Consider the following 19,388-nt stretch of genomic DNA (forward strand, 5'->3'; position numbering starts at 1 on the left):
ATTGAAGGAAGGCTTCTAGTTGACGTCGGTGACCTCGTCGGTGGAGGAAGCCAAAAGTGGAGTAGGTCAAGACTGACCGAACCACTCTAAATCTCTGGTTTGCGTTTATTTTGAGCACTTTATCATTACTGCAAACCTCCTACATAGCTACTGCTCTCTGCGCCTTTACAAGTTTCTAAGTGCTGATCTTTCCGAATCTGCATTCAAACGTAAATCGGTGTTTTCATACATTACAGTTTACGTTTACGTTTTGATTCCGCAAAACTGTCTTTCTGCGCTTTTACGAACAAGTTTCTATGCAGTTTACGTTTACGTCTTGATTTCATTTAAAACTGCAAACTGTCATCTGCGCTTAGACGCCAACTGCGTTTAGACGCAAACTGCATTTAGACGTAAACTGTGTTTAGACGTAAACTGTGTTTAGACGCAAACTGCGTTTAGACGTAAACTGCGCTTAGACGCAAACTGCGCTTAGACGCCAACTGCGTTTAGACGCAAACTGCGTTTAGACGTAAACTGCGCTTAGACGCAAACTGTGTTTAGACGCAAATTGCGCTTAGACGTAAACAGTGTTTAGACGCAAACTGTGCTTAGACGCAAACTGCGCTTAGACGCAATCTGCGCTTAGACGCAAACTGCGCCTAGATGTAAACTGCGCTTAGACGCAATCTGCATTTAGACGCAAAACTACATTTAGACGCAAACTGCGCAAATTGCACTTAGATACAAACTGTGAATCGGTTTTTGCATCATAATAGTTTTTATCGAACAAACGCAGCTTTCGTTTTTAATCGCTGTAAGATTTCCGCTGCACTAATTCACCCCCCCCCCCCCCCCCCCCTCTTAGTGCTCTCGATCCTAACATACACCACTAATGTCTGTTCTGTTAGAAAACATTGTTCTTCTGTCAGAAGAGAAGGAGGACAAGCTCCATCGTAAAGGGTGCATTACCCCTTCGAATGTTCAGATCAAGAAGCTTGTACCAATGTATATATTGCTTATATTTGGTTATGTTGCCATCACAATGGAAGGCTCAAGGCATGGGGCATATGAATTCGATCCATCTCTTTGCCAAGTTGGCACATGATGTGTCATCGTGGCCAAGTACCCGAATTTGTACCGAAACATGTTTGTTATCTAACCTGTGAAATAGCTTATAACGATATCTTATTTCTACAAATTCTGAGCTCGAATCTTCTTCAGAATTTGTTCAAACTCTCGAAGGTTACATAAAAGACAGGCTGATGAGTCTAATCTTGAAATCGGATCCGACAAAACCCGAGCCCGTACCACACGGTCGAATCACGAAAAGCCCAAATGATATTTTAGATTGAATTTTGGCCCAAACGGGCGACGAAGATCGAGAGAACCCACCTTGGTCTCCAGAAACCCCGTCGAAGGTGTCGCCGCCGATGGGAGGGCCGCTGTCGCAGCTCCTCCTCCTCATCTACGTGATCTTTTCTTCGTTGCTGCTCTCGTCTTCTTCGGAGTCTGTCGCCGGTACCGGAGGCGACGCGAGCAGCAGCAGGAGCTCCGGTGCGAGATTGGAATGGCAGATCCTTACCAAGAGAAATTTCTCCTCGCAGATCCGTCTCCATCCCCAGATCCTCCTCATGGTTACCGTCCCTTGTACGCCGCTTCCCTTTCTTGATTATCCTTTTGTCTTGATGCTCGCGCACTACTAGATCGATCAAGAATATGGATTTTAGGTGAATCACGAGGTCCATACCATTCTTGATTCTGTTTTTTCGATCAAGGGTTTGCTGGAACTAATTTTGCTCTGGTTATCTTTCTGAGTATTCTTGATGTTTGAATCGTATTGCTTCGATTATTGCCATTCAAACCGTTTCGCATATGATAGAGGGCTTTACCAATGTGAAATGTAATTGGTTAGTTGGTTGTAGATAGGCAGTTAAGACACATCCTTGTGCTTTCTTTGGTCGGTCTCAGTAATTCTGCTCCAACAGAGAAAAGAGTTTGACTTAGTTGGTGAGACCGAAAGTTATCTGGTAACAATATTCTTAATATTCATCTGCCCTTGCCACTTTAGTAGTAGACGTTGAGATAAAAAATTTAAATCCAATAGATGAAAATTTCTTTTAAAATGGGATAACAGTTATTTATGTGGTTCTACCTTGATAAGAATATATGTGATGCCGAAAAATGTATATTGTGATTTCATAGTAGTGAACCTTATGAGCAAATTTCAATTTATTTTCTCTTTGGCCGGGTTATTTTTATTTTTATTTTTTATAAAGGATAAGTGATGATGGTGGTATTTGAGCCTGGGACCTTATGATCAATTATCAAAGTCTTTACGAACTAAGGTAGTATTTGACTAGGTTATTGTTGATAAGAAGATTAGTATTTGTATTCTTTGGTATCAGAGCTTGTTTACTTTTGGCCCCTCTTATCAAATTTAACATGTTTCTTTTTGCCTAAACTGAGACTTCATAGAATCTCTGGCTCTTGATGTCCTAATACCTTCTTCTTTGAGCCTTTCCTCTTGAACAGTGTGTGTGAGTGTGCATGCCTTGTGTGACCACGTGTATGTAAGTGGACGTGTCTATGGATGTGTGATGTGCACTTGATACCATCCATTTCCTATTTTGTAAATTGTATCAATATGACATGTGGTGATTAATGGTTGGTAAATTTGATAAGTTTAACATTACTTAAATTAATGATAATTTTATCTCCATGAAATTACTGATTCCCCTTGTAGCAACTGTGACTTCCTGTTCATTGTTGTTTTCAAAATCACTATTAAATAGCATGACATTGGGCAAGACACTTAGATCTATGTTTATGTGTCTGGTAGGCAAGATTATCAATTATCGAAACATATAGCAGTTGTTCTTGAGAATTCTTGGCTTAAGATAGGTGTACATGATTTCCTGTCATTGAAAAGCAAATGCTATTCAAAGGACCAACTTATTCTTTCTCCTGTTCAAACGAAACTTCCACGTTATAGTGTTGTAAGATTTGCTTCTTCAGGGGATTAGATGCCTTCCAAGAATGCTTAAACTATCTGCAGGGTGCTAGATATTCTTAATGCACTATGGGTTCCAAGTTTGATGATTGTTCTAAATTTTTTTGCAGGGTCTGGGGAGTCACGATCTCTAATGAAGGAAGTGGCACATTTGGTGGCTAATAATCAGGACAAACTTGACTTTCTAAAATTAATGGTCATATATAGGAGTTCTGAGAAGATGCTAGCTGATATCCTTGGTGCTACTGAGGAAATAACATTATTCTACTATCATAATTCCATGTCATATAAATATCATGGAAGACTGCGTGCAGAAAATATACTTTCTTCAGTCAATCGTTTTCAATCACTTGAACCTGAGGAACTTCCTTTGAAGCTGCTGCAAACTCCAGAAGACGTGGAGAACTTTTTCCTATCAACAGATAAAGCTGTTCTACTCCTTGAGTTCTGTGGATGGTCAGCTAAATTGTTGCGCAGAAAGAATAATGGAAATTATGAGACTCCTATGTCTGCATTTAATCATTCAGAGAATGGTTTTCCATCTTAACTTACTCTTTTGCCTATTGATGGCTCATTTCAGGTCTTCTTACTTTATGTAAGCAGCATGTAGAATCAACCCTCGTTTAGCACTGACACCTTGCTGTTTAATATGCCAAATGTCAATGACATTCTTAGTAGACATAAAACAAATTTGATAAAGGGTATTGCATTATAGGGATTTTGTTTCTTTTATTGTATAAAAATAATCTATAGGTTCATTGTCATGGAGCACTAGGCCAGTTGTTTTTTGGCAAGTAACCTTTTAACTAATAGCAACACTTAAAACTGCCATGTGTTAGTTAATGGTTCACATTGACATATATATCCGTTTTAAGTGTGTTTTTAATTAAAAATTTTCAACCCCATTTAGCCTGGATAAATCTAATTGATATCACTTTCATTCATCCTGCAATTTTAGGTGCTTGCAAAGTATGTTCCTTTTAAGAGGTTCTGCAGATATCTTGGAAGTGGTGTTGTGCTAAGTTAAAAAAAAGCATTCCTTATACCTTTCTGTTTGGCCTTTTAATTTCTTATAGATAAAAATCTCTAGATAACCTGCCATAAGCCACTGTTTTTCATAATGATCAACCTTTGGACATACTTTGTTGATTACACAACTAATTCTATGCTCAGAGTAAATCATTATTCTTGTAGTAAGGTTGTTTATGTAACAACATATTGCAGTTGGCATAATTGGACAAAGCATCAACAGAGAAATGGTGGATGACTTTCATGTTGAACACCACAAGGTTGTTTGCTCTTAAAATTAGGCACCTTATGGTACAAAAGCAGATGGGATCCAGGAAGGTAATGGAAGTGCTAATTACACATTCATTTGTGATCATTACAGGGAATGGAAAATAGACTTACATGTGCAGTTGAAGATGGACTAGGAAGATCAGTTTGGCTTAAGGAATATACTTTAGCAAATCAAAGTACTCTAGAGCAATTAGATGATGGAGGTGCTGGTACTAGAATGCTGTGTACAGATGAAGAGTTTAAGCAATTTGAAACTTTTTTTATGAAGTTCACTGCTATTGCAAGAGAGTTTTTTCTACCTCCTGAGAGACAAAGGTTTGGTTTGATATCTGATGGAGCTTTGTTATCTTTCCTTGGTATTAGCAGTCCAGATAAATGGTTAGTTATGCTTCATTTCTCTGGATGTTCTAATTGTACAATGATAGTCCAACAAGGAGATGATCTGAGGAACATTTTGCAAACACATCACTCTCTGATCATGGAGGTATGTTCTTGAAACTTGTTTGACAACTTTTCATGCTTTCATTTTGATGAAATTGGGTTGAAAGATTGCACCAAAAGTCTTCAACTTTACCAGTAATATATATTTTTTACATCTTAATAGTCACACGAAGGTCATAAAAAATTAATTACCAGTTAATAACAACCAGGCTGTATTGGTCCGAGGCCAAACAGTATGTGTACCAACCATACTGACATCTTCAGACACTATATAATTTTTTTGTTTTACAATTTTTTTTTTGCCAGTAGTATGCCAAGGTATACTGTGCTGTATTCTCATAGTTTACTATTCTCACTGTTGGCCAGTAATCAGATGGATCGGTATGTAGATTTTTAAGAGTGAGTTCTAGAAAACAAGAGTAACTAAGGGTCTTCTCATATGCATTTATAACAAGATAAGTTTTTGACTTTTGTTGCAACTATAAGGCTGTTACTGGTAATAAGATTCCCCAATGGCCTTTTATGACCAACATTTAGAATGACGTTTTATACATAATTGACAATGGATTTTTTCATCTCTGTCTCATGCACATTGATCTATACACACACTCATTTAAATTGTGTAATGTCTATACTGTAAGGTCTTATGTTGATAGTTGCATGACAGAAATTAATATTTATACTTATTAGTGCTTTCTGCCACTTTTTAGGTGTCAAATCAAACAACATTAACTGATTGTTCAAATGTAAAATTGGAATATTTAAACATGGAAGAGTTATGATTTACATGCTCTAGTACAATGGGGATTCTTTGTTGTAATGGTATTTGCCAGTTGACATATGGAGGGTTCTAAGTAGCATTAAGTAAAAAACTAAAAGCTACTTTAATGCAAGGTTCGTCGTACCATGGTGTACCGCCCAATACAAGCGGTATGTACCAATCTAACAGGGGATCGATATGGGCGGTTCATATCAGTCCATCAGTACACTATACCATACCGTGTGTTAGTATGTCAGTACATACTATACTGATGGCTGATCGGTACACTGGTATGAATCGGTAAGGCGAACCATGCTTCAATGTATATTGGAAAAGCTTTTACCAACACATGCTGACATATACTTATTTGATGTGTTACATTCTGGACGGTGTGTAGTGGCACATGCAGTAGAGGGTCTAGAGGCAACTCTATTAGTGTTCTTCTGCTTACTGAATGTTGATTATTAACTCAGGTTCATTGACCTAACAATTGCTAGTCAATATGTCCTAGAGGATATCTGTGTGTTTATAGAAATTTTACGAAAGATTTAATGGATGGAGTTACTAATAAAGTTCCATGACACTGACTTGAACCAGCTGAAGCTGAGATCTACTATCTAAATTCTTGAAGAGGAAGTCAGATAATGACTTAATTGACTTTAAGCACATTATAGAGAAACTAATTGAAGTTCATGTCAGGATAGATGATTTAGTATCCTTCTATTTATGATATACTATTGCATACCTGCCATGGTTTATTTACCCAATGCAACAGATATTTGTTTTTCAATGTCATACCAGTTTCATTAATCCACAAACCATGACTGTATTTTCCTTAAGGCCCATTTCTGACATCTGTTTGATTAATGTTTTCTTTTGTTCAATATTTGATTTTCTTTTGTTATTTGGATTTACTAAATTATATCTTTTATGGGCATAAGTGTATTGGATTTACTTTTTTTTTTTTGTTACATAGTTTGATGTTGATGGACGCAATCTTGAACCTGCATTTCCAGCAAATAGACCTTCAATCATTCTATTTATTGATAGATCCTCAAATTCTTCGAAAGTTAGGGAAGGGAGCAAGTTATCTCTTGAGGTTCTTAGAAAATTCTCATTGCAGAATCAGCTTTGCTATCAAACAGTTAGAGGACGAGACAGCAGAGTCATGAGTAGTTCCAGAAGTTTATCAGGGTCCTCTAGTCATCAATCAGGAAAAGTTTCTCAGACCCCCAAGGTTGTGAAAATTAAGGATAATATGGCTTTCATGATAGTTAATGAAGGTGAACATATTTCATTGAAAAACACTGCACTTGAAAGTCAAGGCAACCCTGTCTATGATATCCTGACACGATTACTTCAGCGAGAAAGTCCGGCACTGAAGAATAAAGAAACCAAAATAAGTGAAGTAGCAAAGAAAGCTGGCTTTGAGCTCTTGTCTGATGATTTTGAAGTTCAGATAATAGAGTCGTTCCAATCACATAATGACGATAATCAGTTCAGAGAAATGGGTAGGAGTACCACTACCATGTTAAATGATCCCAATGAACTTACTGAAAGCCAGGATGATGTGAGTAGTGGTGGGTTATTATATACTACTGAAAATATTATGACCGATGAAAGAAAGCAATCTGAGCATCCAGATGATGTTGCCAATTTTCTTGAAACTCGTGAAGCAGCTCCTTATGATAATGACAATGCATTCTCATGTCACGTTGAAAGATCTTGTTGTGTGGAACAAGAGTTACCTACTCCAGAGGAACACGTTCAGGAAGAGCAAGCTGATAAAATTGATTCTACATCAAGCATCAGACAAGTTAAGTCAGATTTTGGACACAGTTCATCAGTTCTTTCAGCAGGGGATGATATGGGAAGCATTAGGATATCCAACAGATTAAGAAAGGCAGATGAACCATGTTATCAGCACCAACCTTTCTTAGGCTCTTTTTTCTTCATCGATGGTGGCTACCGGTTGCTGAGAACATTGACTGCAGAATCTAGGATCCCATCTCTAGTAATTCTTGACCCGGTTATGCAACAGCACTTCGTATTTTCCGAGGCAACGGATATTAATTACCCTTCTGTAGTTAGTTTTGTAGACAGATTTTTAAATGGAAGTCTTACACCATATCAACATTCAGTATTATCTCTTAAAACTTCTAGAGATATGCCAAAGCCACCACTTGTGAATTTGGATTTCCATGAAATTGATTCTATACCTCAAGTTACAAGTAGCACATTTTGTGAACTGGTTATAGGTTTTATACCTTGTGAAATGAATGATAAATTGCCATTTTCTAACTCTCGAGAACTTAAATCTGCTTGGAAGATCGATGTTTTGGTGCTTTTTAGCACTCCTTGGTGTGGATTCTGCCAGCGTATGGAGCTGATTGTGCGTGAAGTACATCGAGCTTTTAAGAACTCTATAAATTTCTCAATAAGTCAATCCAAGAATGATGATCCTACACAAATCAAAGGTACTCCACCTTAAATAAAAGCATGTGCGGGAATATTTATTGTTTTATGTTTTGCATATTTTCATGATTATGTTTCTTTATGTTCCATTTGGTGGGTACTCTCGTAAGATAGATCAACTGGAAGCCACTTCATGTGCATCAGCTAGAGAAAAGGAGCTAAAGCAAAAGACACCTTGCCAGATTGAAAGTCAAAATGTCATGTTTAGTATTTACCCCTTGTTTAGAAAGAAGAAAAATACAAAAGAACTTGAATGTTGCATAATTTAGCACAAATTCAAATAACACCTTGCCAGATTGAAAATCAAAATGTCATCTCCAGTATGTGTCCCTTGTTTAGAAAGTAGAAAAATACAAAATAACTTGAATGGTGTATGATGTAGCATAACATAACAACTAGAATATCCATGATGATGATTTTTGTTCAGAAATGTATTAGGTGAGTTTCAGGATGAAGATTTTTAATTAATACAGAAAAGATTGGGAAAGAATTCCTACTGTTGTATGTATATGAATTAATAATAGTTGCCACCAATGTAAGCAAACAGTATGTTAACTAATTTAATCCATTGTTGAATTAGTCATGAATGGAATCTGTGAAAATCTGCATGATCATAATTTATTTAGGTTCCATTTTGGAGAATATTTGGTGAAAAATTGAACTGAGTGGAAACCATGAGCAATTTGAGATTTATGAAATAATTAGGGATATTGTCTTTTTGTTCTATATATGCATATACTGTGCTGCAAAGTACCTATTAGTGTTCATTCATAATGACTCGGATCATTATTTGTTAGGTCAGCCAACTCTGGTTGCTCATTTTGGATTTCATCTTTTGGATTTCATTCTTATTTTCAAAGGTATGATTAGTTTCATGATAGGTCTCATAGAAAGAAACTGAAAAATATGGTAATGTTGCCTTCAGCTTTCCACAGCCAGTTCTCCACAAAAGATGTTAAATTCTGGTTGTTGAATTTCATTCTGGAATAACAGAGTACTCTAGGTGTTGTATCAAAGACAATGACAGTTTAAACTTGAACTTATTGAAAGTCATAAACGTCTATAAACTAAACAAAAGGTATATTATTAATAATTCTTTTAGTATCAAATTGTTCATGATATGTTTAGAATTTGTCACTATTAACTGTTATTAAATCAACATTGAGCGTGTAACTTAAAGAAGTCATATATTATGTTTCTCTGTTGTTAAGCTTGCATCACATATACTTTATGTTTGTGTATGAGTAGCCCCTAATGATAATGCAACAAGAGTTTGGTTCCATTTTGCATGTTATTTTGGTGTCTAATCAACTTGTTCAAGAGAAGCTTTATCTATTCCATCTTATAAATGCATAAAGTAGTTCTCTTGATTATCCAGTAACTTAGATAACTGTGATGATGTGTGCTTCATTTGTTAAGTGGATTGCATACTATGGAATTACATTTGCTATTTTTAAGCACATATGTAATTATACCCAGAGAAGATAAACTTTTAGAAACACTAATGTATATGTTTGTTTATTGCTGCTTTATTATCTTGCTGTTTTGTCATGATGTTATATTTGTCCTTTCTTTTGATATTCAAGTTAAAAGACATTGAAACCTATTTGTGCCATCAGTGATCTTGCCCATTTAGTACAACTATCTTCCTCAAACCTTACTCTAATGCAAGACACTGAAAGCAGGAACATCACCTGTGGAAATATTTATTCATGTTATTTTACTCTATTCAGGAATAAGCTTGTTTTGATTGTATCTTTTTGTCATATGGATGTCATCTTCTAAAAATAATTATATTATACTCTATCCAGAAATAAGATTGTTTTAAATGTATGCTTTTTCCATCTAGATGTTATCTTCTAAAATACTACACTGGAATCCATATTCTCAGTGCATGAATTTATGGTCACTAATAGTGCACAAGTTCCTTGCAGATAAGAAAGAAGATCTGGTGCTGAATAAGTTTCCAGCAATATTTTTAATGGATTGTACCCTTAATGATTGTGGTTTATTCTTAAAGCCACTTGGCAAGGTAACCAATTTAAACATGCCAAGCATTTTCAGATACTTAAAACTATGCTCTTTCTCAAACACACTGTTCGAGCCTGGAGAAATTGCTGTTTTTGACATGTTTCTTCCTTGTTGATATCTATTGCTTTTGAATTTTCTTTTGTAGATCCATATTGCCATTGCTTTCTGACATTGGTGGACATCAAAATAAACTAATGATCTATAGAAACTTTAACAACGATAACCAAAACATGGATCTTTTCCCACCATAAGGTGCCCATCATATGAGGTCGGCTACATGTCATCTGCCGACCCTTTCTCTCTCTCTCTCATGTTGTTTGTGTTGCTTTGTCTATTTATTTCTCTTTTCCCTTACATTGTGTACTCAAATATATCAGTTTCCTTAATTCTCTGTTGAAAATATGTACTCATTTCAGTAGAAGTATTTTCATATTGCTTATAGAAAACATACATGCATGGAGTTGATCCTTAATATATTTTCCAAAGTGCTATAGGTAGTTTAATCAATTAAGACTTTCTACCAAATGCTTAGAATGAAAAAGGTATTTGATTTTTTTTTTTTTTGAGCAGGAGATTCATTTATAATTTGTCTATTTGATGGTGTAAGTGTTTCTCAGTCTATTTGATGGTCTAATTGTTTCTCATGAATCTGTAATTTTATTTTGTAACTGCTTCTCAATAGAAAGCCAGCGAAAATTGACTGATGTTTTAAGGCACTTATTTTCCTGACTCATATGATTTATAATGGCCTCCTGTCTTATAGTGTGCTTTCTCGCAAAGCTCATAGCCTATCTTGTAATAGATTCTTGATATACCTGTAAAAGATTTTCCAAATTTTGAGTAGGATTTCTTATAGTTAATATAACAGCAATTGATTGGTCATTACTTCTGCTGGCCTATATTTATGCCATTTGAAAATTTGATAATATCATATCCTAGATTATCATTTAAATTTAGGTCAGGATTGACTGATTTAGACCAATTGACTTAGATGATAGGAAATGGATGATTAAGTTTCATTAAAGTTTTTAAAATTTTACTTCAACTCTTCAAGTTATCAATAATTTGTAACTAAAATTTTAAATTTTAAGTTTGAAGCTAACATTTTAATATTTTTGTAACAATGATGTGATTACACTCAATTTATTATATTCTTTATTTCTTGATGTTATTATGAACTATGAATAATTGAATTATGATATGTATTTTATGACTTATATCATAAACAATCTTGTCATGCGCTTTTGTTACTTTTTATTTGTAATGTGTCATGTTTGTAAGGTTTTTATATCAATCTATTACTAGTAAATTTTCCAACTGGTTGGGCCGCAGTGTAGTGGATGGTATATCAATCTACATCACTTAATATCACTAAAAAAATAATAATAAATATGAATAGTTACCAATCTACTATTGGTTCTTGGTTTGACCAGTAAATATCAGTTGGCAACTGGCCCAACTTTGACGATATGATTGATAGTTAAAATCTTAACATATACTATCACATAATATGTAGATTATTTTTCATGAAGTTACATACTATATTTTGCTAGTTGAACAAATACCAAGGGTCTCGTAAATAGGAGCATTTCAGTGCTCTATATCCAATCCTAGATCAATTCAGCCCATTTTTAGAACCATGAACTTAAATTGTTGGTAAGTTTTATTTGAAACATGTTGAAGCTATGAGATTAATGTTAATTAGTTAGTTGGTAATACATAGGCTTGTAGCGTTTCAGATTCTAGCTTGCAACTACACAGGAAGCAGCCTCGTCTTTACTTATTCCTCACGAGTACTATCCTGCAAGTCTTAACTAAAAGGTTTTCACGTAACTTTTTTGTCTCTTTGTAATGATTTTGCAGAAGGAAAATTATCCAATACTGTTGTTATTTCGTGCTGAGAACAAAAGTGCAATTACCTATGAAGGCAATATGTCAGTTGTTAGTATCATGGAATTTCTAGAATCTTATGGAGGCAATTCTCATAATCATAATTATAAAGGTATTTTTATTTTGAATTTCTTTGTATATTATAGCAACTCTACACAGATGTAGCTTATTGGGCATATTTAACTACTTCCATGTGGTTCAGATTGGTCTTACCCAACTATTTGATCGAACTCATGAATTTCTGTTTTGGCTGCAGTATGTTCCTTGTGGCATTCTTCCTAAGTTTTAGGACAATCGAAATTTAATAGGTAGGTGTATTGACTCTGAGCTCGCTTTGATTCTGATATGGAAAGACTTGATCATTAAGACGTCCTTGATGGAATTATTCTTGATACTCATGATTATATCCAGGGTCAGAAATCTAACTGTTGAGAGTACGAGTGGTGATAGAGTTAATGATAGCATTAATTAAGAAATATTTTCCAGTCTGGTTCAGGAGACATTTATACCAACAACTAATCTTGGCTAAGGCTTCATCAACCATGATGTTTTGGTATCTTTTAGGAAAACTAGTAGGATGAAAGTAAGTTCCCAAGCACTTCATGGGCCAAGAGCTCTCCTTGATTTGAAAGGAGCAAGTATGGTGTTTGGTCTAAGGGTCACAATGCATAGGAAAAGAAACATTGGACCTAGCAAGACTAATTTTGAGGTTAGTCAGTTGAACGTTGGAATCAAGAATGTTGACACATTTTTTTGTTGGCACGAAAAGAAAGGAGAAGGTTGTCAGCAAACAATAAATGAGAAATAGAAGTGCCTTTGATCTTAAATGGGGTAATCTTACAACATTTGTTGGATGAAAAATGAACATGTAGGGAGAAAGAATCTCCCCATCTAATGCTACATTGAATGTTAGTAATCTTACAGTTATCTCTGGGAAAACAAAATGGTGTTTTTCACAAAACAACTCTGGATCTCATTTCTCATGTGTCTATTGACTCTAAATGGAAGAATATGTTAATATTGCAAAGCAGACGACATTGCTCATATTTTTGTTTGACTTTAAATAGCCTATGTATTAATTGGGTGTCAAAATTTAGTCTACATGTAAAGGTTAGTAAATTTTTTTGCCAACTCTGTTACTGAAACTTGGCGTCTTTTGCTTATTCTGACTTTAAGGATTTAATATTTCTGAAAGGTATTGGACTTTGTGCCTTTGTTGTTTACTTCTTTCACTTGTCCATGAGCAGTTACTAACTTGTAGGAGTCATGCTTTATAAGTCTTTACTCTCTCATGCACGGAACTGCAACTTTTACATTCACAGTCACAATATTTATTCTTTTTTTGAAGTTTGTTCTAACTTCTTAAGTATTGGTTATTTATTTGTTGTCATAAACCCAAGGTGATTAGATCATCTGTGATAATACATCTTGATTATAAGTTGGATCAACATGTTCCAGACATTAGAAATAGCCATTTCAACTATCTGCATGAGCTTCTTTTCTATTTCTTCAAACTGCTAATATTTGGGTCCTTCTATGTGATACCTAGTTTATTGTGGAGTTGATTTCATATTGTTGCCATCAGGTGGCCTGTGACCGTCTTACTTCTCCTTCTCCACTCATCACGGGAAGAAAGAGAAGCTCCGCAGGGGCCAGTTTCCTTGTAGTATTAGCATATTCACTTTTTTGGCATACCACTATCTCTTTATGATCTGGTTGATTAGGGTTTGCAAGCCTTGCTGCCACGTGAGGGTTGTTTCTTTGCAACTTAGGTGATCAGGGTTCAGATGACGGGACAGCCTCTTGTAGGAGTAAAGATGCATACGTTGACCCTCCCCATACCTTTCATGTCATTTCTCATTTCTTATGGGATTTGGTGTATGTTATCTTGGAATACGTTAGCTAAGAAAAGAAATATATAACTTTCTCTTGTTTGGTCAGATAAAAAGCTGCACAAATATTATAAAGGAAATTGCAATGTTTGTTTTTTAGTATGATAAAATTGTCTAGAACATTGTCTCCTAAAGTCCATGAATTACTTCTTGAATTCTCTTCCTGAATGTTGTTCATTGCCAGATAATGGGAAAATTAGATTTCATCTATTAGCTTCCTTTTCTCTTACTTATTAAGCAACCAAACAGAGGCTTAATGGTCATTTGTTACATGATCATGGAAATGTGACATTGGTGTCTGAAAAAGCTTCTCGGAGGAATAGTGGAGTAATATTTGTGAAGGTTTGTGAATCAGGTCTTGCACCCTAGAACTTTTGGCTTTGATGATGGTATTACTAATGCCATGAATTCTTCAATTGTTGTTTGATTGGAAAACAGAAAGGTCATGGAATTATAGACATGCTACAGTATTAAGGTCTATGGATCTGATGACTACACATCAGAAATTATTGTAGCACAACTGCCTCTTCATATGTACCTGGCATCTTCAATGTCAGTCTAAAATGAGAATGATCTGGGATACTATGACTTAGCTATTACACCAGCCCTGTTTGACTTCTACAGCTCCTACATAGATGTGGTATCTTTGGTTCCTTAATAGATATTGCAGTTAGTTTCCTTTCTGGCCACTATCTACATTAGTTGTCTGATAGGAATCTTTTTTGCCAACTGCCCTTTAAGTTAACAGTAAGCTCAACTGCCTGCATGTCTTTAAGTTGAGATTAGCTACCACGAGTTTGAGTCCTAAATGGAACAGAAATTTTGTCCAGCAGATCATATATTCAATGTAGTATTTGGCACTGCTTTTGTATCGATATCCAGTAATTGAAGAATCATTCTACTCTTTTGACACACTGTTTTCGTCTCTCATTTTCTCCATCATGTAGTCCAATCTTTTTCTATATATATCTAGGCCTTCTGTGGACCCATTCAAGGAAGGGAAACAAGGATGAACAGGTGTTATATGCATCCACTTTGGCTGCTGATGAGAAACCTCATTCACCAGCAGACAAATACAACAAAATTGTGCTGAATAAAGCTATTTCTGCAGACAGCGAACATCCCCTTAATACATGTACACCAGTCACCTCTCATGATAAACACATACATGTAGTTGTGGGATCCATTCTTGCTGCCACTGATAAACTCTTCAATGCTGCTCCATTTGACAACTCTACAGTGCTGATAGTGACCATGGACAAGAACCAGGGTTTCCAAGGTTTGATCATTAACAAACGGATAAGCTGGGATATTTTTAAGGAACTAGACAGTGATCTGGTTTCACTAAAGCATGCTCCTCTCTACTATGGAGGTCCTGTCAGGTTTCAGACTTTACCTCTTGTCAGTTTGATTTGGAAAGCTAAAGAGGGTTATACAGAGATCGTGAAAGGTGTTTATTTTGGAAATCCAGTCATAACACGTCAGGTGATTGAAGAAATTAAATTGAAAGAAGAATCTCCTGATGATTATTGGTTCTTCTTGGGTTTCTCAAGTTGGGGATATGACCAGCTTTTCCAAGAGATTACAGAAGGAGCATGGCGGCTGACTGGAGATCCTATTGAACATTTAGATTGGCCAGAGAACTAACAGATTCTCCATCTGCCTAGATCTTTTGACATAGATATTGGATCAATGATGCATTTGGTGGATGCTTCGTGAGGTAGGCAGTATGATGCAGTTTTGACAGCTCTGGTCACAGAAGTCGGAACTCAAATGAACGGCCTGAATGAGAATTTGTAATTGTACAATTTTGGATGTTGTAAGCGGAACAAACCGTTTCTTCTAGGTTTGACCTGTGAAATTTCTCAGCATACAATTTTCATAAGTAAAAAAGTAGATCATAGCTTTCTTTGCTCAGAAAATTCATGGCTCCTTTTACATTTTGATCTGGCCTTGCCCTTTGATCATAAGTATTCACGATTACAGAATCATCTTTTTAATTTCTAGAAGAGCATGTTCTATACAACTAGTAATGATATATTCGCTGTCGCCCTTTCCTTTTTTTTTTTTTTTGTATTTGAAAGCCGTTGAGGTGAGTAGTGGTTAATTGCTTTTTTGGGCTTTTCATGCAAAGATGATGTGATTTTTATTTTTTCCCCAACAGTTCCTTAGCTGCATTATTTTGGTTGCCAAACTCTCCTGCTTGGATATATGTTTTTAATCTGGTCTATGTATTCGACTTTGAATACTGTCGGCGATGGGAATCGACCAAATAAAGAAATAGCGGAAACTTGTACATAAGCTGATTAAAGAAATTAAATTCTATGTATTATGTATCATACAACGGGGCATCGGAAGAATAGCAGAATCAAAGAATCTGGCATCATCAGTCATTTTGATGTCAAAGTTCTAACATTCGTTACTAGTGTTCTAACCTAAATCTAGATATAAAAAAATGGTACGCATGTGAGACGCAACAATTGATTTCTCGTATCGATTCATTGTACGAACAGGAAGAGGTATTTATTCTCTGTGCATGATCATATACGGATTTATAATTATATATTTTTTTCAAAGAGTAAATGGTGAAAGATGGGATTTGTAATTATATATTTTTTTAGTAGTAGGAAAGGCTGCGTCTTGGTGGGATATGTACAAGGCCAAAGATTGACCTATGTATTGTCGAACGTATTTAAATGTCCTTGGAATATGCACACCGAGATATGTAGATGAACTATGATGGATCACTAGTTAGCTATCACATGCTTATGGCATTGCTAGCTAAGCACATGGCAATCTCGTAATATCTTATTTAGCTGTTTCAAGTGATTTATTTGACAAAATCCCGCCGTTGCTTCATCATCCGTCTCATCTCCCTTTACTCTGCCGCTGGCATGCCTAACCACGCCGCCGCCGCCCCTTCGACCGCATACCAGACCTCCTTGGCAGGCCCCGCTCCGATAAATCCCTCTCCGGCCTCTTTTCCGTCTACTTCCACAATCGCCTATTTGATCTCATCATCGAGACCGTTGATCGTGCACCGAGGGAACTCTGTATTGCTCCTGGCATCGTTTCTTATAACATTCTGCTTCAATCTGTGTGTGAAAAAGGTGATCTTGAAACCGCCCGCAATGTGCTCGACGAAATGTGCAAAACAAGAGTTAGGCCGGATATCGTCTCTTACGAGACTCTCTTGAATGGGTACTTGAAGAAAGGGGATGGCGATTAGTTTGAAGAGATTCTGAAGGAAGTCTTGAACAAGGAATTGGAACCTAATGTTGTTGCCTACAATTGTAGGATTTCCAAGCTGTGTCAAAATTCGGATAACTTTAAAGCCAAAGAGTTGCTCAATGTTATGGTTTTGAAAGGGATCCAACCTAACTTGACCACTTTTAATACCATATTGATGGGTTCTGTTGAGAAGGAAATACGTTAATGCTGTAGTTCAAGCGTTCAGGAGGATGAAGGACATGAAAAGGATGAATGGTAGCGAGGGTGTGTCGCCTGACGCTGACATATATGGTTTCCTGATCCGAGGTTTGATTGAGAAAGGAGAGTTCGACGAGGCAATGGGGATTTGTAAGGAGTGCTTGACTAGAAATTGGCACCACCATTTGAGGTTGTGAAAGGAGTGACGCATGGTCCGTTGAAGGATTCAAGGGTTGATGAGGCAAAGGATGTTGCATCCAGGATGAGGATGGTAATCAAAGGTGAGTTTGATTAGTTTGTTTCCATTTAGTACTTTTGTTTGTATTGGCTACTTGCTCTCAACCTCTTATGCCTTGAACATGTTTAGATAAAATCTCAGTTTCAATTATCTCATGTAATCCTTATATATATATATATATATTTTTTTTTTGGAAGTTCGAAGATGTCACTGGCACATGGGCTTACCTCACCTAGAAAATTATTGCATGTAATTCTCCTTATAATATTAAAAGGAGTTTGTCTTCCAAGTCTAGACTTCTATACCAATCGTCTCCCCTTCTCAAGTGATGACTTGCAGTTTCTTGTATCAGTCACACTGTCATGTTCATCGATAAAAAAGCTTGAGTTATATCATTCTATTCTTCGTTATTGAGGGAAAAACTGGACTTAGTCTTAGGAAGATCACGTGATTCGATCTTTGAAGAAAAATAAAGCAATAGGGCCTACCAGTAATCCAATGTTAATATGCTAGTTAACATGTCAACAATAATTTCCACAACTAATACAATATTCTTTGATGAGTTTGTTTCCATTTATTACTTATGTTTATATTGGCTACTTGCTTGCAACCTCTTATGCCTTCAACATGTTAAGAAAAAACCTCAGTATCAATTATCTCATGTAATCCCCATATATATATATATATATATATATACACACACACACGATTACCTCGCTTAGAATATTGTTGCATGCAATTATCCTTATAGTATCATAGTATCAAAAGGAGTTGTGTCCTCCGAGTCTAATCTCGCTTGCCAATCATCTCCCCTTCCCAAGTGATGACTTAGTAGTTCCTAGTATCTGTCCCACCAATATGTCCATTGATAAAGAAGCTTGAGTGACATCATTCTATTCTTCAAACAAGGGTAGAGCTATTCAGACAACTCGTAGTTTACGCTATGTTATTGAGGGAGAAACCAGACTTGGTCTTAGGAAGACCACGTGATTCGATTTTTGGAGAAAATGAAGCAACAGGGCCCACCGGTAATGTCGTTACATTGTATGTGTGTATATGAACAGTATACGCTAGTCCAAAGTGAATATGCTAGGTGACATGTCAACAATAATTTCCACAACTAATACAATATTCCTTGAAGAGTTTGTTTCCGGTTAGTACTTATGTTTGTATTGGTTACTTGCTCTCAACCTTTTATGCCTTGAACATGTTTAGATAAAATATCAGTTTCAATTATCTCATATAATCCTTATATATATATAAAGGAGTTTGTGTCCTCCAAGTCTAGTCTTCCATATCAATTGTCTCTCCTTCTCAAGTGATGACTTACAGTTCCTTGTATCAGTTCCACCATCATGTTCATCGATAAAGAAACTTTGAGTTACATCATTCTATTCTTCAAATGAGGACATAGCCCTTCAAACAACTCAAAGTTTACGTTACGTTGCCGAGAGAGAAATCATACTCAGTTTTGGGAAGATCATGTGATTCGATCTTTGAAGAAAAATGAAGCAACAGGGCCCACCAGTAATGTCATTATAATATGTGTATGTAAACGGTACACATCCATGAATTATAGCTTGGAGAAGGAACTCTTGTGGTCACACAATTACCTGAGGTGAGTTTGTATTGGGTAAATATTCATGATTCATTGACCATTTGATCTCTACTTATGCCTATATAATGTTGCAGTTTATCGTCTTTGGGTTTAATGATATAACGTAATGTTGTTTTGGGTAATTTTGTGTTTGAAATTTTCATCCCAAATACATTTCAAAGTTCATGTGAGAGCCACATAGAATGAGAACATTTTTGGGACAGAAATTTGGTATTTAAATCTATTGAAATTACGGGTGATGAGCTTGTGTCAAGTCAATTTTCGTTCAGTATATATAGCCTTTGTATGTACCACATCATATGCACATTATACGTTTGTTTTAT

The 19,388-nt window shown here is 36.0% G+C and overlaps 1 protein-coding gene and 1 long non-coding RNA gene across 8 annotated transcripts; both read left to right on the forward strand.

Moving 5' to 3' along the window:
• The first annotated feature begins 1,306 nt into the window (after window positions 1–1,306).
• On the forward strand, window positions 1,307–15,702 carry LOC103976329 (uncharacterized). 7 transcript variants are annotated; one of them, XM_065139495.1, is made up of 9 exons: window positions 1,307–1,629; window positions 3,103–3,525; window positions 4,217–4,281; window positions 4,383–4,775; window positions 6,616–7,969; window positions 8,765–8,827; window positions 9,902–9,999; window positions 11,862–12,000; window positions 14,754–15,702. In XM_065139495.1, exons 1-9 carry the CDS (start codon window positions 1,413–1,415, stop codon window positions 15,425–15,427), a joined length of 3,426 nt encoding a protein of 1,141 aa, XP_064995567.1. In that variant the 5' UTR covers window positions 1,307–1,412; the 3' UTR covers window positions 15,428–15,702. The 7 variants fall into 7 exon arrangements, with proteins under 7 accessions (XP_064995567.1, XP_064995565.1, XP_064995566.1 ...); XM_065139493.1 differs by having other exon boundaries at window positions 1,309–1,629; window positions 6,469–7,969; XM_065139494.1 differs by lacking the exon at window positions 8,765–8,827 and having other exon boundaries at window positions 1,311–1,629; window positions 6,469–7,969.
• An 839-nt stretch (window positions 15,703–16,541) lies between these two features.
• LOC108952008 (uncharacterized) lies at window positions 16,542–19,187 on the forward strand. Its single transcript, XR_010494441.1, has 2 exons — window positions 16,542–17,490; window positions 18,793–19,187. It is a non-coding gene; the product is annotated as an uncharacterized LOC108952008 (long non-coding RNA).
• Window positions 19,188–19,388: the final 201 nt, after the last annotated feature.

This window comes from Musa acuminata, chromosome BXJ3-2 (assembly GCF_036884655.1).
Source record: "Musa acuminata AAA Group cultivar baxijiao chromosome BXJ3-2, Cavendish_Baxijiao_AAA, whole genome shotgun sequence".
Lineage (NCBI taxonomy): Eukaryota > Viridiplantae > Streptophyta > Magnoliopsida > Zingiberales > Musaceae > Musa > Musa acuminata.

Bases quoted from the DNA above. Each gene is read 5' to 3' on its own strand.
- LOC103976329 (XM_065139493.1), top strand. From the start codon at position 1,413: ATGGGAGGGCCGCTGTCGCAGCTCCTCCTCCTCATCTACGTGATCTTT. The intron at 3,526-4,216 runs GTTTTCCATCTT...AACATATTGCAG, and splicing joins ATTTAATCATTCAGAGAATG to TTGGCATAATTGGACAAAGC. The intron at 12,001-14,753 runs GTATTTTTATTT...ATATATATCTAG, and splicing joins TCATAATCATAATTATAAAG to GCCTTCTGTGGACCCATTCA.